Source organism: Scyliorhinus torazame, chromosome 9 (assembly GCF_047496885.1).
Source record: "Scyliorhinus torazame isolate Kashiwa2021f chromosome 9, sScyTor2.1, whole genome shotgun sequence".
In the NCBI taxonomy this organism is placed as follows: Eukaryota; Metazoa; Chordata; class Chondrichthyes; order Carcharhiniformes; family Scyliorhinidae; genus Scyliorhinus; species Scyliorhinus torazame.
In genome coordinates this window covers 16,350,082-16,374,345 of record NC_092715.1, presented here as the reverse complement: position 1 = coordinate 16,374,345, position 24,264 = coordinate 16,350,082, and the positions used below count along the sequence as shown (strand labels likewise).

At 57.5% G+C, this 24,264-nt stretch overlaps 1 protein-coding gene across 4 annotated transcripts in view; it reads right to left on the bottom strand.

Annotated features, from left to right (window-relative positions):
- The window catches only part of c9h5orf34 (chromosome 9 C5orf34 homolog), an 86,340-nt gene that overhangs the window by 50,032 nt on the left and 12,044 nt on the right, over window positions 1-24,264 (bottom strand). For all 4 annotated transcript variants that reach the window (XM_072515632.1, XM_072515634.1, XM_072515635.1 and 1 more), the window contains exons 2-4: window positions 21,496-21,729; window positions 18,361-18,450; window positions 17,265-17,902 (exon numbers count right to left, since the gene is read on the bottom strand). In XM_072515632.1, coding sequence (XP_072371733.1) covers window positions 17,265-17,902; window positions 18,361-18,450; window positions 21,496-21,729 — 962 coding nt within the window. The remainder of the gene's footprint in view (window positions 1-17,264; window positions 17,903-18,360; window positions 18,451-21,495; window positions 21,730-24,264) is intronic.

Below are 24,264 nucleotides of genomic sequence, written 5' to 3'. Positions count from 1 at the left end.
CACTGCGGGCCATCACACTGGGAGTGCCTCACTGCGGGCCATCACACTGGGAGTGCCTCACTGCGGACCATCACACTGGGAGTGCCTCACTGCGGGCCATCACACTGGGAGTGCCTCACTGCGTCCCATCACGCTGGGAGTGCCTCACTGCGGGCCATCACACTGGGAGTGCCTCACTGCGGGCCATCACACTGGGAGTGCCTCACTGCGGGCCTTCACACTGGGAGTGACGCACTGCGGGCCATCACGCTGGGAGTGCCTCACTGCGGGCCATCACACTGGGAGTGCCTCACTGCGGGCCATCACACTGGGAGTGACGCACTGCGGGCCATCACACTGGGAGTGCCTCACTGCGGGCCATCACACTGGGAGTGCCTCACTGCAGGCCATCACACTGGGAGTGCCTCACTGCGGGCCATCACACTGGGAGTGCCTCACTGCGGGCCATCACACTGGGAGTGCCTCACTGCGGGCCATCACACTGGGAGTGACGCACTGCGGGCCATCACACTGGGAGTGACGCACTGCGGGCCATCACACTGGGAGTGCCTCACTGCGGGCCATCACACTGGGAGTGACGCACTGCGTCCCATCACACTGGGAGTGCCTCACTGCGGGCCATCACACTGGGAGCGACGCACGGTGTGCCATCACACTGGGAGTGCCTCACTGCGGGCCATCACACTGGGAGTGACGCCCGGAGTCCCATCACACTGGGAGTGCCTCACTGCGGGCCATCACACTGGGAGTGACGCACGGAGTCCGATCACACTGGGAGTGCCTCACTGCGGGCCATCACACTGGGAGTGCCTCACTGCGGGCCATCACACTGGGAGTGCCTCACTGCGGGCCATCACACTGGGAGCGACGCACGGAGTCCCATCACACTGGGAGTGCCTCACTGCGGGCCATCACACTGGGAGTGCCTCACTGCGGGCCATCACACTGGGAGGGACACACGGAGTCCCATCACGCTGGGGGTGGCGCACGGCGGGCCATCACACTGGGAGTGCCTCACTGCGGGCCATCACACTGGGAGTGGCGCACTGCGGGCCATCACACTGGGAGTGCCTCACTGCGGGCCATCACACTGGGAGGGACACACGGAGTCCCATCACGCTGGGGGTGGCGCACGGCGGGCCATCACACTGGGAGTGCCTCACTGCGGGCCATCACACTGGGAGTGCCTCACTGTGGGCCATCACACTGGGAGTGCCTCACTGCGGGCCATCACACTGGGAGTGCCTCACTGCGGGCCATCACACTGGGAGTGCCTCACTGCGGGCCATCACACTGGGAGTGCCTCACTGCGGGCCATCACACTGGGAGTGGCACACTGCGGGCCATCACACTGGGAGTGACGCACTGCGGGCCATCACACTGGGAGTGACGCACTGCGGGCCATCACACTGGGAGTGACGCACTGCGGGCCATCACACTGGGAGTGACGCACTGCGGGCCATCACACTGGGAGTGACGCACTGCGGGCCATCACACTGGGAGTGACGCACTGCGGGCCATCACACTGGGAGTGACGCACGGAGTCCCATCACACTGGGAGTGACGTACTGCGGGTCATCACACTGGGAGTGACGCACTGCGGGCCATCACACTGGGAGTGACGCACGAGTCCCATCACACTGGGACTGGCGCACTGCGGGCCATCACACTGGGAGTGACGCACTGCGTCCCATTACACTGGGAGTGACGCACGGAGTGCCATCACACTGGGAGTGACGCACTGGGTCCCATTACACTGGGAGTGACGCACTGCGTCCCATCACACTGGGAGTGACGCACTGCGTCCCATCACACTGGGAGTGACGCACGGTGTGCCATCACACTGGGAGTGACGCACTGCGTCCCATCACACTGGGAGTGACACATGGTGTGCCATCACACTGGGAGTGACGCACTGGGTCCCATTACACTGGGAAAGACGCACTGCGTCCCATTACACTGGGAGTGACGCACGGAGTGCCATCACACTGGGAGTGCCTCACTGCGGGCCATCACACTGGGAGTGACGCACTGCGTCCCATCACACTGGGAGTGACGCACTGCGTCCCATCACACGGAGTGACGCACTGCGTCCCATCACACTGGGAGTGACGCACTGCGTCCCATCACACTGGGAGTGACGCACTGCGTCCCATCACACTGGGAGTGACGCACTGCGTCCCAACACACTGGGAGTGACGCACTGCGTCCCATCACACTGGGAATGACGCACTGCGTCCCATCACACTGGGAGTGACGCACTGCGTCCCATCACACTGGGAGTGACGCACTGCGTCCCATCACACTGGGAGTGACGCACGGTGTGCCATCACACTGGGAGTGACGCACTGCGTCCCATCACACTGGGAGTGACGCACTGCGTCCCATCGCACTGGGAGTGACGCACTGCGTCCCAACGCACTGGGAGTGCCTCACTGCGTCCCATCGCACTGGGAGTGACGCACTGCGTCCCATTACACTGGGAGTGACGCACTGCGTCCCATCACACTGGGAGTGCCTCACTGCGAGCCATCACACTGGGAGTGACGCACTGCGTCCCATCATACTGGGAGTGACGCGCTGCGTCCCATTACACTGGGAGTGACGCGCTGCGTCCCATTACACTGGGAGTGACGCGCTGCGTCCCATCACACTGGGAGTGACGCACTGCGTCCCATCACACTGGAAGTGACGCGCTGCGTCCCATCACACTGGGAGTGACGCGCTGCGTCCCATCACACTGGGAGTGACGCGCTGCGTCCCATCACACTGGGAGTGACGCGCTGCGTCCCATTACACTGGGAGTGACGCACGGTGTGCCATCACACTGGGAGTGACGCACTGCGTCCCATCACACTGGTAGTGACGCGCTGCGTCCCATCACACTGGGAGTGACGCGCTGCGTCCCATCACACTGGGAGTGACGCGCTGCGTCCCATTACACTGGGAGTGACGCGCTGCGTCCCATCACACTGGGAGTGACGCGCTGCGTCCCATTACACTGGGAGTGACGCACGGTGTGCCATCACACTGGGAGTGACGCGCTGCGTCCCATCACACTGGGAGTGACGCGCTGCGTCCCATCACACTGGGAGTGACGCACGGTGTGCCATCACACTGGGAGTGACGCACTGCGTCCCAACACACTGGGAGTGACGCACTGCGTCCCATCACACTGGGAATGACGCACTGCGTCCCATCACACTGGGAGTGACGCACTGCGTCCCATCACACTGGGAGTGACGCACGGTGTGCCATCACACTGGGAGTCCATCACTGCGGGCCATCACACTGGGAGTGGCGCACTGCGGGCCATCACACTGGGAGTGACGCACTGCGGGCCATCACACTGGGAGTGACGCACTGCGGGCCATCACACTGGGAGTGACGCACTGCGGGCCATCACACTGGGAGTGACGCACTGCGGGCCATCACACTGGGAGTGACGCACTGCGGGCCATCACACTGGGAGTGACGCACTGCGGGCCATCACACTGGGAGTGACGCACGGAGTCCCATCACACTGGGAGTGACGTACTGCGGGTCATCACACTGGGAGTGACGCACTGCGGGCCATCACACTGGGAGTGACGCACGAGTCCCATCACACTGGGACTGGCGCACTGCGGGCCATCACACTGGGAGTGACGCACTGCGTCCCATTACACTGGGAGTGACGCACGGAGTGCCATCACACTGGGAGTGACGCACTGGGTCCCATTACACTGGGAGTGACGCACTGCGTCCCATCACACTGGGAGTGACGCACTGCGTCCCATCACACTGGGAGTGACGCACGGTGTGCCATCACACTGGGAGTGACGCACTGCGTCCCATCTCACTGGGAGTGACACACGGTGTGCCATCACACTGGGAGTGACGCACTGGGTCCCATTACACTGGGAAAGACGCACTGCGTCCCATTACACTGGGAGTGACGCACGGAGTGCCATCACACTGGGAGTGCCTCACTGCGGGCCATCACACTGGGAGTGACGCACTGCGTCCCATCACACTGGGAGTGACGCACTGCGTCCCATCACACGGAGTGACGCACTGCGTCCCATCACACTGGGAGTGACGCACTGCGTCCCATCACACTGGGAGTGACGCACTGCGTCCCATCACACTGGGAGTGACGCACTGCGTCCCAACACACTGGGAGTGACGCACTGCGTCCCATCACACTGGGAATGACGCACTGCGTCCCATCACACTGGGAGTGACGCACTGCGTCCCATCACACTGGGAGTGACGCACTGCGTCCCATCACACTGGGAGTGACGCACGGTGTGCCATCACACTGGGAGTGACGCACTGCGTCCCATCACACTGGGAGTGACGCACTGCGTCCCATCACACTGGGAGTGACGCACTGCGTCCCATCACACTGGGAGTGACGCACTGCGTCCCAACGCACTGGGAGTGCCTCACTGCGTCCCATCGCACTGGGAGTGACGCACTGCGTCCCATTACACTGGGAGTGACGCACTGCGTCCCATCACACTGGGAGTGCCTCACTGCGAGCCATCACACTGGGAGTGACGCACTGCGTCCCATCATACTGGGAGTGACGCGCTGCGTCCCATTACACTGGGAGTGACGCGCTGCGTCCCATTACACTGGGAGTGACGCGCTGCGTCCCATCACACTGGGAGTGACGCGCTGCGTCCCATCACACTGGGAGTGACGCGCTGCGTCCCATCACACTGGGAGTGACGCGCTGCGTCCCATCACACTGGGAGTGACGCGCTGCGTCCCATCACACTGGGAGTGACGCGCTGCGTCCCATCACACTGGGAGTGACGCGCTGCGTCCCATCACACTGGGAGTGACGCACGGTGTGCCATCACACTGGGAGTGACGCACGGCGTGCCATCACACTGGGAGTGACGCACTGCGTCCCATCACACTGGGAGTGACGCACGGTGTGCCATCACACTGGGAGTGACGCACGGTGTGCCATCACACTGGGAGTGACGCACTGCGTCCCATCACACTGGGAGTGCCTCACTGCGGGCCATCACACTGGGAGCGACGCACGGTGTGCCATCACACTGGGAGTGCCTCACTGCGGGCCATCACACTGGGAGTGACGCCCGGAGTCCCATCACACTGGGAGTGCCTCACTGCGGGCCATCACACTGGGAGTGACGCACGGAGTCCCATCACACTGGGAGTGCCTCACTGCGGGCCATCACACTGGGAGTGCCTCACTGCGGGCCATCACACTGGGAGTGCCTCACTGCGGGCCATCACACTGGGAGCGACGCACGGAGTCCCATCACACTGGGAGTGCCTCACTGCGGGCCATCACACTGGGAGTGCCTCACTGCGGGCCATCACACTGGGAGGGACACACGGAGTCCCATCACGCTGGGGGTGGCGCACGGCGGGCCATCACACTGGGAGTGCCTCACTGCGGGCCATCACACTGGGAGTGGCGGACTGCGGGCCATCACACTGGGAGTGCCTCACTGCGGGCCATCACACTGGGAGGGACACACGGAGTCCCATCACGCTGGGGGTGGCGCACGGCGGGCCATCACACTGGGAGTGCCTCACTGCGGGCCATCACACTGGGAGTGCCTCACTGTGGGCCATCACACTGGGAGTGCCTCACTGCGGGCCATCACACTGGGAGTGCCTCACTGCGGGCCATCACACTGGGAGTGCCTCACTGCGGGCCATCACACTGGGAGTGGCGCACTGCGGGCCATCACACTGGGAGTGACGCACGGTGTGCCATCACACTGGGAGTGACGCACGGAGTCCCATCACACTGGGAGTGACGCACTGCGGGCCATCACACTGGGAGTGACGCACTGCGGGCCATCACACTGGGAGTGACGCACGGAGTCCCATCACAATGGGAGTGACGCACTTCGGGCCATCACACTGGGAGTGACGCACTGCGGGCCATCACACTGGGAGTGGCGCACTGCGGGCCATCACACTGGGAGTGGCGCACGAGTCCCATCACACTGGGACTGGCGCACTGCGGGCCATCACACTGGGAGAGACGCACTGCGTCCCATTACACTGGGAGTGACGCACGGAGTGCCATCACACTGGGAGTGACGCACTGGGTCCCATCACACTGGGAGTGACGCACTGCGTCCCATCACACTGGGAATGACGCACGGTGTGCCATCACACTGGGAGTGACGCACTGCGTCCCATCACACTGGGAGTGACGCACGGTGTGCCATCACACTGGGAGTGACGCACTGGGTCCCATTACACTGGGAATGACGCACTGCGTCCCATTACACTGGGAGTGACGCACGGAGTGCCATCACACTGGGAGTGACGCACTGCGTCCCATCACACTGGGAGTGCCTCACAGCGGGCCATCACACTGGGAGTGACGCACTGCGTCCCATCACACTGGGAGTGACGCACTGCGTCCCATCACACTGGGAGTGACGCACTGCGTCCCATCACACTGGGAGTGACGCACTGCGTCCCATCACACTGGGAGTGACGCACTGCGTCCCATCACACTGGGAGTGACGCACTGCGTCCCATCACACTGGGAGTGACGCACTGCGTCCCATCACACTGGGAGTGACGCACTGCGTCCCATCACACTGGGAGTGACGCACTGCGTCCCATCACACTGGGAGTGACGCACTGCGTCCCATCACACTGGGAGTGACGCACTGCGTCCCATCACACTGGGAGTGACGCACTGCGTCCCATCACACTGGGAGTGACGCACTGGGTCCCATCACACTGGGAGTGACGCACTGCGTCCCATCACACTGGGAGTGACGAACGGAGTGCCATCACACTGGGAGTGACGCACTGCGTCCCATCACACTGGGAGTGCCTCACTGCGGGCCATCACACTGGGAGTGACGCACTGCGTCCCATCACACTGGGAGTGACGCACTGCGTCCCATCACACTGGGAGTGACGCACTGCGTCCCATCACACTGGGAGTGACGCACTGCGTCCCATCACACTGGGAGTGACGCACTGCGTCCCATCACACTGGGAGTGACGCACTGCGTCCCATCACACTGGGAGTGACGCACTGCGTCCCATCACACTGGGAGTGACGCACTGCGTCCCATCACACTGGGAGTGACGCACTGCGTCCCATCACACTGGGAGTGACGCACTGCGTCCCATCACACTGGGAGTGACGCACGGTGTGCCATCACACTGGGAGTGACGCACGGTGTGCCATCACACTGGGAGTGACGCACTGCGTCCCATCACACTGGGAGTGACGCACTGCGTCCCATCACACTGGGAGTGACGCACTGCGTCCCATCACACTGGGAGTGACGCACGGTGTGCCATCACACTGGGAGTGACGCACTGCGTCCCATCACACTGGGAGTGCCTCACTGCGGGCCATCACACTGGGAGTGACGCACTGCGTCCCATCACACTGGGAGTGACGCACTGCGTCCCATCACACTGGGAGTGCCTCACTGCGTCCCATTACACTGGGAGTGACGCACTGCGTCCCATTACACTGGGAGTGACGCACTGCGTCCCATCACACTGGGAGTGCCTCACTGCGAGCCATCACACTGGGAGTGACGCGCTGCGTCCCATCACACTGGGAGTGACGCGCTGCGTCCCATCACACTGGGAGTGACGCGCTGCGTCCCATCACACTGGAAGTGACGCGCTGCGTCCCATCACACTGGGAGTGACGCGCTGCGTCCCATCACACTGGGAGTGACGCGCTGCGTCCCATCACACTGGGAGTGACGCGCTGCGTCCCATCACACTGGGAGTGACGCGCTGCGTCCCATCACACTGGGAGTGACGCGCTGCGTCCCATCACACTGGGAGTGACGCGCTGCGTCCCATCACACAGGGAGTGACGCGCTGCGTCCCATCACACTGGGAGTGACGCACGGTGTGCCATCACACTGGGAGTGACGCACGGCGTGCCATCACACTGGGAGTGACGCACTGCGTCCCATCACACTGGGAGTGACGCACGGTGTGCCATCACACTGGGAGTGACGCACGGTGTGCCATCACACTGGGAGTGACGCACGGTGTGCCATCACACTGGGAGTGACGCACTGCGTGCCATCACACTGGGAGTGACGCACTGCGTCCCATCACACTGGGAGTGACGCACTGCGTCCCATCACACTGGGAGTGACGCACTGCGTCCCATCACACTGGGAGTGACGCACTGCGTCCCATCACACTGGGAGTGACGCACTGCGTCCCATCACACTGGGAGTGACGCACTGCGTCCCATCACACTGGGAGTGACGCACTGCGTCCCATCACACTGGGAGTGACGCACTGCGTCCCATCACACTGGGAGTGACGCACTGCGTGCCATCACACTGGGAGTGACGCACGGTGTGACATCACAATGGGAGTGACGCACGGTGTGCCATCACACTGGGAGTGACGCACTGCGTGCCATGACACTGGGAGTGACGCACTGCGTCCCATCACACTGGGAGTGACGCACTGCGTCCCATCACACTGGGAGTGACGCACTGCGTCCCATCACACTGGGAGTGACGCACTGCGTCCCATCACACTGGGAGTGACGCACTGCGTCCCATCACACTGGGAGTGACGCACTGCGTCCCATCACACTGGGAGTGACGCACGGTGTGCCATCACACTGGGAGTGACGCACGGTGTGCCATCACACTGGGAGTGACGCACGGTGTGCCATCACACTGGGAGTGACGCACGGTGTGCCATCACACTGGGAGTGACGCACTGCGTCCCATTACACTGGGAGTGACGCACTGCGTCCCATCACACTGGGAGTGCCTCACTGCGTCCCATCACACTGGGAGTGCCTCACTGCGAGCCATCACACTGGGAGTGACGCACTGCGTCCCATCATACTGGGAGTGACGCACTGCGTCCCATTACACTGGGAGTGACGCGCTGCGTCCCATCACACTGGGAGTGACGCGCTGCGGCCCATCACACTGGGAGTGACGCGCTGCGTCCCATCACACTGGGAGCGACGCGCTGCGTCCCATCACACTGGGAGCGACGCGCTGCGTCCCATCACACTGGGAGCGACGCGCTGCGTCCCATCACACTGGGAGTGACGCACTGCGTCCCATCACACTGGGAGTGACGCACTGCGTCCCATCACACTGGGAGTGACGCACGGTGTGCCATCACACTGGGAGTGACGCACGGCGTGCCATCACACTGGGAGTGACGCACTGCATCCCATCACACTGGGAGTGACGCACGGTGTGCCATCACACTGGGAGTGACGCACGGTGTGCCATCACACTGGGAGTGACGCACGGTGTGCCATCACACTGGGAGTGACGCACTGCGTCCCAACACACTGGGAGTGACGCACTGCGTCCCATCACACTGGGAGTGACGCACTGCGTCCCATCACACTGGGAGTGACGCACTGCGTCCCATCACACTGGGAGTGACGCACTGCCTCCCATCACACTGGGAGTGACGCACTGCGTCCCAACACACTGGGAGTGACGCACTGCGTCCCATCACACTGGGAGTGACGCACTGCGTCCCATCACACTGGGAGTGACGCACTGCGTCCCATCACACTGGGAGTGACGCACTGCGTCCCATCACACTGGGAGTGACGCACGGTGTGCCATCACACTGGGAGTGACGCACTGCGTCCCACCACACTGGGAGTGACGCACTGCGTCCCATCACACTGGGAGTGACGCACTGCGTCCCATCACACTGGGAGTGACGCACTGCGTCCCATCACACTGGGAGTGACGCACTGCGTCCCATCACACTGGGAGTGACGCACTGCGTCCCATCACACTGGGAGTGACGCACTGCGTCCCATCACACTGGGAGTGACGCACTGCGTCCCATCACACTGGGAGTGACGCACTGCGTCCCATATCACTGGGAGTGACGCACTGCGTCCCATTACACTGGGAGTGACGCACTGCGTCCCATCACACTGGGAGTGACGCACTGCGTCCCATCACACTGGGAGTGACGCACTGCGAGCCATCACACTGGGAGTGACGCACTGCGTCCCATCATACTGGGAGTGACGCACTGCGTCCCACCATACTGGGAGCGACGCACTGCGTCCCATCACACTGGGAGTGACGCACGGTGTGCCATCACACTGGGAGTGACGCACTGCGTGCCATGACACTGGGAGTGACGCACTGCGTCCCATTACACTGGGAGTGACGCACTGCGTCCCATCGAACTGGGAGAGACGCACTGCGTCCCATCACACTGGGAGTGACGCACTGCGTCCCATCACACTGGGAGTGACGCACTGCGTCCCATCACACTGGGAGTGACGCACGGTGTGCCATCACACTGGGAGTGACGCACTGCGTCCCATCACACTGGGAGTGACACACGGTGTGCCATCACACTGGGAGTGACGCACTGGGTCCCATTACACTGGGAATGACGCACTGCGTCCCATTACACTGGGAGTGACGCACGGAGTGCCATCACACTGGGAGTGACGCACTGCGTCCCATCACACTGGGAGTGCCGCACTGCGGGCCATCACACTGGGAGTGACGCACTGCGTCCCATCACACTGGGAGTGACGCACTGCGTCCCATCACACTGGGAGTGACGCACTGCGTCCCATCACACTGGGAGTGACGCACTGCGTCCCATCACACTGGGAGTGACGCACTGCGTCCCATCACACTGGGAGTGACGCACTGCGTCCCATCACACTGGGAGTGACGCACTGCGTCCCATCACACTGGGAGTGACGCACTGCGTCCCATCACACTGGGAGTGACGCACTGCGTCCCATCACACTGGGAGTGACGCACTGCGTCCCATCACACTGGGAGTGACGCACTGCGTCCCATCACACTGGGAGTGACGCACTGCGTCCCATCACACTGGGAGTGACGCACTGCGTCCCATCACACTGGGAGTGACGCACTGCGTCCCATCACACTGGGAGTGACGCACTGCGTCCCATCACACTGGGAGTGACGCACGGTGTGCCATCACACTGGGAGTGATGCACGGTGTGCCATCACACTGGGAGTGACGCACGGTGTGCCATCACACTGGGAGTGACGCACTGCGTCCCATTACACTGGGAGTGACGCACTGCGTCCCATCACACTGGGAGTGCCTCACTGCGTCCCATCACACTGGGAGTGCCTCACTGCGAGCCATCACACTGGGAGTGACGCACTGCGTCCCATCATACTGGGAGTGACGCACTGCGTCCCATTACACTGGGAGTGACGCGCTGCGTCCCATCACACTGGGAGTGACGCGCTGCGGCCCATCACACTGGGAGTGACGCGCTGCGTCCCATCACACTGGGAGCGACGCGCTGCGTCCCATCACACTGGGAGCGACGCGCTGCATCCCATCACACTGGGAGCGACGCGCTGCGTCCCATCACACTGGGAGCGACGTACTGCGTCCCATCACACTGGGAGTGACGCACTGCGTCCCATCACACTGGGAGTGACGCACGGTGTGCCATCACACTGGGAGTGACGCACGGCGTGCCATCACACTGGGAGTGACGCACTGCATCCCATCACACTGGGAGTGACGCACGGTGTGCCATCACACTGGGAGTGACGCACGGTGTGCCATCACACTGGGAGTGACGCACGGTGTGCCATCACACTGGGAGTGACGCACGGTGTGCCATCACACTGGGAGTGACGCACGGTGTGCCATCACACTGGGAGTGACGCACGGTGTGCCATCACACTGGGAGTGACGCACGGTGTGCCATCACACTGGGAGTGACGCACTGCGTGCCATCACACTGGGAGTGACGCACTGCGTGCCATCACACTGGGAGTGACGCACTGCGTGCCATCACACTGGGAGTGACGCACTGCGTCCCATCACACTGGGAGTGACGCACTGCGTCCCATCACACTGGGAGTGACGCACTGCGTCCCAACACACTGGGAGTGACGCACTGCGTCCCATCACACTGGGAGTGACGCACTGCGTCCCATCACACTGGGAGTGACGCACTGCGTCCCATCACACTGGGAGTGACGCACTGCGTCCCATCACACTGGGAGTGACGCACTGCGTCCCATCACACTGGGAGTGACGCACGGTGTGCCATCACACTGGGAGTGACGCACGGTGTGCCATCACACTGGGAGTGACGCACTGCGTCCCATCACACTGGGAGTGACGCACGGTGTGCCATCACACTGGGAGTGACGCACGGTGTGCCATCACACTGGGAGTGACGCACGGTGTGCCATCACACTGGGAGTGACGCACTGCGTCCCACCACACTGGGAGTGACGCACTGCGTCCCATCACACTGGGAGTGACGCACTGCGTCCCATCACACTGGGAGTGACGCACTGCGTCCCATCACACTGGGAGTGACGCACTGCGTCCCATCACACTGGCAGTGACGCACTGCGTCCCATCACACTGGGAGTGACGCACTGCGTCCCATCACACTGGGAGTGACGCACTGCGTCCCATCACACTGGGAGTGACGCACTGCGTCCCATCACACTGGGAGTGACGCACTGCGTCCCATCACACTGGGAGTGACGCACTGCGTCCCATCACACTGGGAGTGACGCACTGCGTCCCATCACACTGGGAGTGACGCACTGCGTCCCAACACACTGGGAGTGACGCACTGCGTCCCAACACACTGGGAGTGACGCACTGCGTCCCATCACACTGGGAGTGACGCACTGCGTCCCATCACACTGGGAGTGACGCACTGCGTCCCATCACACTGGGAGTGACGCACTGCGTCCCATCACACTGGGAGTGACGCACTGCGTCCCATCACACTGGGAGTGACGCACTGCGTCCCATCACACTGGGAGTGACGCACTGCGTCCCATATCACTGGGAGTGACGCACTGCGTCCCATTACACTGGGAGTGACGCACTGCGTCCCATCACACTGGGAGTGACGCACTGCGTCCCATCACACTGGGAGTGACGCACTGCGAGCCATCACACTGGGAGTGACGCACTGCGTCCCATCATACTGGGAGTGACGCACTGCGTCCCATCATACTGGGAGCGACGCACTGCGTCCCATCACACTGGGAGTGACGCACTGCGTCCCATCACACTGGGTGTGACGCACTGCGTCCCATCACACTGGGAGTGACGCACTGCGTCCCAACACACTGGGAGTGACGCACTGCGTCCCATCACACTGGGAGTGACGCACTGCGTCCCATCACACTGGGAGTGACGCACTGCGTCCCATCACACTGGGAGTGACGCACTGCGTCCCATCACACTGGGAGTGACGCACTGCGTCCCATCACACTGGGAGTGACGCACTGCGTCCCATCACACTGGGAGTGACGCACTGCGTCCCATCACACTGGGAGTGACGCACTGCGTCCCATCACACTGGGAGTGACGCACTGCGTCCCATCACACTGGGAGTGACGCACTGCGTCCCATCACACTGGGAGTGACGCACTGCGTCCCATCACACTGGGAGTGACGCACTGCGTCCCATCACACTGGGAGTGACGCACTGCGTCCCATCACACTGGGAGTGACGCACTGCGTCCCATATCACTGGGAGTGACGCACTGCGTCCCATTACACTGGGAGTGACGCACTGCGTCCCATCACACTGGGAGTGACGCACTGCGTCCCATCACACTGGGAGTGACGCACTGCGAGCCATCACACTGGGAGTGACGCACTGCGTCCCATCATACTGGGAGTGACGCACTGCGTCCCATCATACTGGGAGCGACGCACTGCGTCCCATCACACTGGGAGTGACGCACTGCGTCCCATCACACTGGGAGTGACGCACTGCGTCCCATCACACTGGGAGTGACGCACTGCGTCCCATCACACTGGGAGTGACGCACTGCGTCCCATCACACTGGGAGTGACGCACTGCGTCCCATCACACTGGGAGTGACGCACGGTGTGCCATCACACTGGGAGTGACGCACTGCGTCCCATCACACTGGGAGTGACGCACGGTGTGCCATCACACTGGGAGTGATGCACGGTGTGCCATCACACTGGGAGTGATGCACGGTGTGCCATCACACTGGGAGTGACGCACGGTGTGCCATCACACTGGGAGTGACGCACGGTGTGCCATCACACTGGGAGTGACGCACGGTGTGCCATCACACTGGGAGTGACGCACGGAGTCCCATCACACTGGGAGTGCCTTACTGCGGGCCATCACACTGGGAGTGACGCACTGCGGGCCATCACACTGGGAGTGGCGCACGGAGTCCCATCACACTGGGACTGGCGCACTGCGGGCCATCACACTGGGAGTGACGCACTGCGTCCCATTACACTGGGAGTGACGCACGGAGTGCCATCACACTGGGAGTGACGCACTGCGTCCCATCACACTGGGAGTGACGCACGGTGTGCCATCACACTGGGAGTGACGCACTGCGTCCCATCACACTGGGAGTGACGCACTGCGTCCCATCACACTGGGAGTGACGCACGGTGTGCCATCACACTGGGAGTGCCTCACTGCGGGCCATCACACTGGGAGTGACGCACTGGGTCCCATCACACTGGGAGTGACGCACTGCGTCCCATCACACTGGGAGTGACGCACTGCGTCCCATCACACTGGGGGTGACGCACTGCGTCCCATCACACTGGGGGTGACGCACTGCGTCCCATCACACTGGGGGTGACGCACTGCGTCCCATCACACTGGGGGTGACGCACTGCGTCCCATCACACTGGGAGTGACGCACTGCGTCCCATCACACTGGGAGTGACGCACTGCGTCCCATCAGACTGTGAGTGACGCACTGCGTCCCATCACACTGGGAGTGACACACTGCGTCCCATCACACTGGGAGTGACGCACTGCGTCCCATCGCACTGGGAGTGACGCACTGCGTCCCATCACACTGGGAGTGACGCACGGAGTGCCATCACACTGGGAGTGACGCACGGTGTGCCATCACACTGGGAGTGACGCACGGTGTGCCATCATACTGGGAGTGACGCACGGTGTGCCATCACACTGGGAGTGACGCACTGCGTCCCATCACACTGGGAGTGACGCACGGAGTGCCATCACACTGGGAGTGACGCACGGAGTGCCATCACACTGGGATTGACGCACGGAGTGCCATCACACTGGGAGTGACGCACGGAGTGCCATCACACTGGGAGTGACGCACGGAGTGCCATCACACTGGGAGTGACGCACTGCGTCCCATCACACTGAGAGTGACGCACTGCGTCCCATCACACTGGGAGTGACGCACTGCGTCCCATCACACTGGGAGTGACGCACTGCGTCCCATCACACTGGGAGTGACGCACTGCGTCCCATATCACTGGGAGTGACGCACTGCGTCCCATTACACTGGGAGTGACGCACTGCGTCCCATCACACTGGGAGTGACGCACTGCGTCCCATCACACTGGGAGTGACGCACTGCGAGCCATCACACTGGGAGTGACGCACTGCGTCCCATCATACTGGGAGTGACGCACTGCGTCCCATCATACTGGGAGCGACGCACTGCGTCCCATCACACTGGGAGTGACGCACTGCGTCCCATCACACTGGGAGTGACGCACTGCGTCCCATCACACTGGGAGTGACGCACTGCGTCCCATCACACTGGGAGTGACGCACTGCGTCCCATCACACTGGGAGTGACGCACTGCGTCCCATCACACTGGGAGTGACGCACGGTGTGCCATCACACTGGGAGTGACGCACTGCGTCCCATCACACTGGGAGTGACGCACGGTGTGCCATCACACTGGGAGTGATGCACGGTGTGCCATCACACTGGGAGTGACGCACGGTGTGCCATCACACTGGGAGTGACGCACGGTGTGCCATCACACTGGGAGTGACGCACGGAGTCCCATCACACTGGGAGTGCCTTACTGCGGGCCATCACACTGGGAGTGACGCACTGCGGGCCATCACACTGGGAGTGGCGCACGGAGTCCCATCACACTGGGACTGGCGCACTGCGGGCCATCACACTGGGAGTGACGCACTGCGTCCCATTACACTGGGAGTGACGCACGGAGTGCCATCACACTGGGAGTGACGCACTGCGTCCCATCACACTGGGAGTGACGCACGGTGTGCCATCACACTGGGAGTGACGCACTGCGTCCCATCACACTGGGAGTGACGCACTGCGTCCCATCACACTGGGAGTGACGCACGGTGTGCCATCACACTGGGAGTGCCTCACTGCGGGCCATCACACTGGGAGTGACGCACTGGGTCCCATCACACTGGGAGTGCCTCACTGCGGGCCATCACACTGGGAGTGACGCACTGGGTCCCATCACACTGGGAGTGACGCACTGCGTCCCATCACACTGGGAGTGACGCACTGCGTCCCATCACACTGGGGGTGACGCACTGCGTCCCATCACACTGGGGGTGACGCACTGCGTCCCATCACACTGGGGGTGACGCACTGCGTCCCATCACACTGGGGGTGACGCACTGCGTCCCATCACACTGGGAGTGACGCACTGCGTCCCATCACACTGGGAGTGACGCACTGCGTCCCATCAGACTGTGAGTGACGCACTGCGTCCCATCACACTGGGAGTGACACACTGCGTCCCATCACACTGGGAGTGACGCACTGCGTCCCATCGCACTGGGAGTGACGCACTGCGTCCCATCACACTGGGAGTGACGCACGGAGTGCCATCACACTGGGAGTGACGCACGGTGTGCCATCACACTGGGAGTGACGCACGGTGTGCCATCATACTGGGAGTGACGCACGGTGTGCCATCACACTGGGAGTGACGCACTGCGTCCCATCACACTGGGAGTGACGCACGGAGTGCCATCACACTGGGAGTGACGCACGGAGTGCCATCACACTGGGATTGACGCACGGAGTGCCATCACACTGGGAGTGACGCACGGAGTGCCATCACACTGGGAGTGACGCACGGAGTGCCATCACACTGGGAGTGACGCACGGAGTGCCATCACACTGGGAGTGACGCACGGAGTGCCATCACACTGGGAGTGACGCACTGCGGGCCATCACACTGGGAGTGACGCACTGCGGGCCATCACACTGGGAGTGACGCACGGAGTGCCATCACACTGGGAGTGACGCACGGAGTGCCATCACACTGGGAGTGACGCACGGAGTGCCATCACACTGGGAGTGACGCACTGAATCCCATTACAGTGGTCACAACATCATTCTTGTTACAATGAATCATAGTCTAGACAGGGCGTGATAAATGTTCCAGTGATAGTTACACAGCCTCTACTAGGTTATAAACGATTGCCTAATGTCTACCTGTGAAGGTGTGGGGCTGGGCAATTCAGTGGCAGCACTTTGGGAAGAGCAGTGGCTGTTCCTTGCGTCACATCAACTCCTGGTGCCAGAGGTTTGTCAGCGCTCTGTCGGTGGTTATGTGCCCCATCGAGTCGTGATTTTTCTTGCTTGCAGTCATGATGAAGAGCGAGTTTCAGGGGACAATGCCACTCTGGTGGACATGAGGACACAGTGTGGTGCTGAACCACCCAGGTGTACTGGTAGATGTACTTGCAGCGGATAGAGTCTCCATCTCTCAGTTCCAGCATTAGGGGATATGAAGCTCCATTTGATTTACTCTGAGAACTCTGGACTTTTCTCCCCGAACCACCCCGATCCACACCGAATCCTACAGGCTTAATCTTGTTCAAGTTGTGGCAGAGTGGCTGTTGAGGCCCACTATTCCACCCCCTGCCAGCTTTAATGAGCCGCTTGCTGACAGGAGATTGGTTGACGCATGCCAGGAACTCTACAGTGAACTCCAGACGAGATGGTGCCAGGTAGAGAAACGCGTGACCTCCCAGCGAGGAGACTGTCACTCGTCCACTGTCAGCAATCTTCACTGCGTCTTCTGTGACAGTTCCAGGCCACTTCACTTCGGAGATATCGAAGAACATATTCTAGAGGGCAAGAGAAAAGAGGCACGGATTTGTACAGACGTACTGAACAATTCAGAAGGAAACATTCAGGACATTCAGGGCAGCACGGTGGCACAGTGGTTAGCACTGTTGTCTCACAGCGCCAGGGACTCGGGTACCATTCCAGCCTTGGGTGACGGTGTGGAGTTTGCACATTCTCCCGGTGTCTGCGTGGGTTTCCTCCGGGTGCTCCGGTTTCCTCCCACAGTCCAAAGGCGTGCAGATTAGATGGAGTTACAGGGTTAGGGCAGCTAAGTGGATCTGGTATGGTGCTCTTTCGGAGGGTCAGTGCAGACTCCAAGGCGGAATGGCCTCCTTCTGCACTGTAGCGATTTTATGGATTCTATTCCAAAGCACATTACAGCCATGGTATTTCGTAGTGGCCGCCAATGTGGAAAGGATAGAGCTGTCACTGAGCATTGCCGTGATTTAGGACTTACCGATAGCTCGCCGGCAGCAATAAGATCTGCTGCGAGATAGGGCCGAGAGGTGAACCGGTTCCTGAACTCCAGAGCTTGCAGTAACTGCTCCTGTAGGGGAAATAGAAACAGTACAAAATGCTCAGACATAACCACAGTGGACTTTCACAGCAAGACACCCCAGTACAATTAATCACTCAAGAGATGAAACTGGAAGTATATTGGTTATTCTTTTTTTAAATATTGGTTATATTTTTGCACTCTAATCACAGCACAGAAAGGTCTCTTTCAGTGCCGACTCCATTCCTCCTCAATCTTTCCCCAGAGTCCTGCAAATTATTTTCTCACGATCTCTACAAAGCAGTCTTAGTAATTTTTTAAAAAATATCTTAAGGCAACAAGGATTCACCACATCCTAAAGCATGAAAACTTTCTAAAGGAGGTGAATGAAGAAGTATAGAGGGATGGAGATTTTTATTTTATTTTATATTCGTTCATGGGATGTGGGCGTTGCTGGCTGGGCCTGCAATTGTTGCCCATCCCAGAGGTCATTCAAGAACTGATACATTGCTGTGGGTCTGGAGTCACATGTAGGCCAGACCAAGTACGGACGGCAGGTTTCCTTCCCGAAAGGACATCAGTGAACCAGATGGGTTTTTACAACAATCATTTCATGGTCATCATTAGACTTTTAATTCCAGATATTTATTGAATTCAAATTTCACCATCTGCCGTGGCGGGATTCGAACCAGTGTCCCCAGGAGAAAGAGAAAGATGATGTTAGACTACCTGAAATTGGAAATGGGCGGTTCCTATGAACAACCAAAAAGGAAAACAAGACTGCAAAGTGTGGAGAAAAATAGGCTGATCAGAGAGGCGTTTATGACACAGAAACAAAGATTTGCATTTATACAGTGCTTTTCATGACCAGAGAACACAGAGAGGCTGGTTTAGCACAGGACTAAATAGCTGGCTTTGAAAGCAGGCCAAGGCAGTCCAGCAGCGCGGGTTCAATTCCTGTACAGGTGCCGGAATGTGGCGACTAGGGGCTTTTCACAGTAACTTCATTTGAAGCCTACTTGTGACAATAACCAATTTTCATTTCATTTTACATCTCAAAGCACTTTACAGCCATTGAAATCGTTTAAGTGCAGTCACTGCTTTAATATAGGAAAAACGAGTAAAGTCGCCATATTCCCAGATGACCAAAGGCTGCTTTCCCCTATGAGAGGGAGAGCTGGCTGGTGGCAATTTAACTTGAGGATCACCACACCTCAGACGAGGGGCAAGGTTGAGAAGGCAAATAACGAATAATCTCAGCCGGTACGGGAATTGAACCCGTGCTGCTAACCTTGCTCTGCATCATGAACAGCTGTCCAGTCAACTGAACTAACCCAGCCCTGACCCGGTGCTTCATGAAGGCCCCACTTTCTCATCTGGGACTATGGCAGCTTTACCTGTATAGGAAAAATGACTATCAGTGTGTACACAGAAAGATCCACAATCAACAAGGTGATTATCAGATAATTTGTTTCTGTGATGTTGACTAAAGATTGCCCAGGACACCAGGGAGAACGCTCCTGCCTTGCTTGAAATAGTGGCATTGGACTTTTTATCTTAACTCAACTTCTGGGGTATTATCTGGACACTACCACACTTCATGTGTCTGTAGCTGGCCTAGCCAACCTGTTGATCTCTGAATACTAAGTACGCTTACATTAACACCAATGAAGTTACTGTGAAAAACCCCTAGTCGCCACACTCCGGCGCCTGCCTGGGTACCCCGAGGGAGAATTCAGAATGTCCAAATTATCCAATAGCACATCTTTCGGGACTTGTGGGAGGAAATTGGAGCGCCCGCAGGAAGCCCACGGGGAGAACGCACAGACTCCGCACAGATAATGACCCAGCTGGGAATCGAACGCGGATCCTTGGCGCTGTGAAACAACAGTGCTACCCACTCTGCTTTTGTGTCTCTCATAATCTTTCTTAGCAATAAAAATATGATTAAAGTGGAAAACAAGCAAGAATATTAATTGCAGAACTGCTGGTGGTGAAAGCACAAATAAAAGGGATGCAGTGTGGACATACACCAGGGCAGTTACATACACTTCTCGAAGGCAAGATTAATGGGTGCTAGCTGTGCTTTAGTGGTTATCACTTCAGCTTCTGCTGAGAAGGTAGAAGCGACATTTCAGAAAATTGAGTACAAAATCCAGACTGGCCCCAACGGCTTGGCAACAGTCACCAATAATACTTGGTAGCTTCATGTTCGGCACTTGTGGCAGACTACCTCTCAAGCCTTCGCCTCGTTGATCGCCCGAAGGCGGATCCTGTTAGGGTGGAGATCAACCTCTCCACCCTGGCGTGCCGGGGGGGGGGGGGACCTGCTGGAAATCTTGACGCTTGAAAAGGTCAACTTTGAACTAAGGGGAAGGATGGGGGGGTTCTACAATTCATGGGCGTTATTCATTCTGCACTTTCGAGAATTGGATCACATCGAACATGGGGGGGGGGGGGACTGTCTGTGTTAATGGTGACTATGGGTCATTCCTGATTCCTTTTTGTCATTTGTTTATGTTAACATGTGGGCTAATGTCTGGGGTTTAATGGGAGGATGGGACTGTTATTATTGATATGGGGATTGACATTACATTCGTTACTGATTATGGTTTATTGGTGGGTGTAAATTTGGGAGAAAATGTGAAAAGGGAAAATCAAAAATATTTTTTTTTAAAAGACTATCTCTCAAGCTTTGGCCTCTTCAGCCATCAGCAAAGGTGCACCAAGTGAATACATCCCACCTGAAATGGATGTATTTGCTGCAAGTCCATCACGTTTCATAGATGGAAGGATAACAACGAGTTAAGTGTAGTGCTGAGGGAGTGCTGCACTAATGTGAGCTGCCATATGTCAGATGAGATGTTAAACCTTGGCCACATTTGCTCTCTCAGGTGGGCATAAAAGGTCACATGGCATTATTCGCTAAAGTGCCTCAGTGTCCTTTCCTTCAACCAGAATCAGAAACAGATTATTTAGTCATTATCACTGTTTGCGTGGCCTTGCTGTGTGCAAATTGGCTGCACCATTTCCTACATTATAACACCTCTAAAGCACTTGTGCAAGTTGTCCTCTCTGCAAGTCGGGCTCTCCTACCTTGTAGGTGCTGATGACAAACGATGTTCGCTGACGGACTCGGCAGGAACCATGCAAGGGGTGCATGGTCGGTGCAGGGGCCTTCTCGAACAAGAACTCTGATCCGCAAGGGGAGAGCTGAAGACTGGAGCCATCTGTAAATTGCATTTCCACTGAATCATCCTCATACAGGACCATCAGGCTCACCAACGCCATGGTGGCCAACTCCAGCAAATGCACAGTCACAAGGGGAGCCTGTTGAAGAATTATACACATGGTCAGATATCTCGCTACACACCAGACCCAGCTCCACAGGACAGGTAAACTGCCACTGCTTCAGTTAGGTCAATTAAAATTGTTTATAAAGAAAAAATAAATTATTTGGGTTTATTATAAAGCCTTTCACAACCTCAGACTTGTTTAAAGTGTAGTCACTGTTCTACTGCAGGATTATTATGATCCCTGGCCGGACCCCAACAGTGGCTAGGATACTGGACAGAAATCCCAATATTTTATTTTAATTTTGTAAGACTGTGAGGAAAGGATACTTCGCTCCAGGAGTGACTTCACACAAAATAGGGATCTGGTATATTAAAACAAACTTTATTACTAGCACAGTATTAAAATATCTTTAACATCACACAAAAAAAGCTTACAATTACCCCTTAAACAGCGCAGATCAATACAGTGACACAATAACCCTTAAAATCAAAAACATCTCAGATCTCAATCCATTTTTAAATAGTCAGCAGATCCAGGTACACTTGCTTAAGAGATGTTCTTTGGAGAATGTTTTCAACACAAATCCTGTCATGTCAGAACGATGCAGGATCTCAAGCTGAAATTTTCAGAAACTGTCTTCATAGTTTCACTGTTGAAACTGCCTACCCTCTTGACAGGAAGATCTTGGAAGTCACTGTCTTGAGATCAGCTGCTGCTGGTCTGTCCCCAGTCAAATTGCGGAGAGAGCAGATGCTTAACTTCTGCTCATGTCCCAATCTAAAACTAAACTAAACTGCTTTGCTGCAAAATCTAGCTTCTCCCATTAATGACAGCAACTTACCAAGCCGAAACGCAATGTACCTAATTAACTACTCCACAGGGAACCCCCTTAATCCAAACAAATATCCATTAGCCCAAGCTTTTATGATGCTTTAATTGCATTGCTGGCTTCCAAAACATAGCAGTCTTTTAAACCAGGATTTTTAAAAACAGTACTGCAACAGTCATACACACATTAACCCAGATGTTTAATCCTTACTGCACCAAATAGAATACAACATATATCTCAAATTCCTGCATTAATCACAAGAATACACAGCCAATTTGTGCACAGCAAGATCACAAACAGCAATGAGGTAATTACCAGACAGTTTAATGAAAATGGGATCTTCAACTGCCACACAAAAGTTTTGGTTTTACCTCTTTTCGGAAAGACAGCACCTCCAATCATGCAATATACCTTACCAGGGAATTAACTGTCTTGCTCAGAAACGTACCAACTCTACAATGCTTCACTGAAAAAATATGTTCATCAATGTATTGGTGTTGTATGAACAGACACAGAGCAGAATTTTAAACGACTCAAAATCCATTCATTTGCACATAATTAAAATTGTGCCTTCCAAAATCTGAAACGTTGGGACTCGGAGAATCAAGTGGGCGGGATATTACAGCAAGAGATGTAACACCAGGGTATCCATCAGAGACAGCTGGACCCAGTTATTCAGCTCATCTGCTACTTAATATGCAGACCAGGTTTGATGGCCAAAGCAAGGCCAACAGATAGAATATCAACCTGCAAATCATTCCAAACTCTGCCAATGGCAGGCAATAAGAACAGGAAGGAGGTCTTAGAACATAGAACAGTACAGCACAGTACAGGCCCTTCAGCCCACGATGTTGTGCCGACCATTTATCCTAATCTAAGATCAACCTAACCTCCACCCCTTCAATCTACTGCTGCCCATGTGCCTGTCTAAGACACGCTTAAATGTCCCTAATGACTCTGACTCCACCACCTCTGCTGGCAGTGCATTCCACACACCCACCACTCTCTGTGTAAAGAACCTACCTCTGACATCTCCCCTATACCTTCTTCCAATCACCTTAAAATTATGTCCCCTCGTGACAGCCACTTCCACCCTGGGGAAAAGTCTCTGGCTATCCACTCTATCCATGCCTCTCATCACCTTGTACACCTCTATCAAGTCACCTCTCTTCCTTCTTCGCTCCAGTGAGAAAAGCCCTAGCCCCCTCAACCTTTCTTCATACGACATGCCCTCCAGTCCAGGCAGCATCCTGGTTAATGTCCTTTGTACCCTCTCCAAAGCATCCACATCCTTCCTATAATGAGGCGACCAGAACTGGACATAATATTCCAAGTGTAGTCTAGCTATAATTTTATAAAGCTGCAGCAAAACCTCGCGGCTCTTAAACTAAATCCCCCTGTTAATGAAAGCCAACACACTATATGCCATTTTAACAATCCTATCAACCTGGGTGGCAACTTTGAGGGATATATGTACGTGGACCCCAAGATTCCTCTGCTCCTCCACACTTCCAAGAATACTGCCTTTAACCAAGTATTCAGCATTCAAATTCGACCTTCCAAAATGAATCACTTCACATTTATTGAGGTTGAACAACATCTGCCGCTTCTCAGCCCAGCTCTGCATCCTGTCAAGGTCCTGCTGTAACCTGCAACAACCCTCAACATGATCTACAACTATCCCAACCTTTGTGTCATCAGCAAACTTACTAACCACCCTTCCACTTTCTCATCCAAGT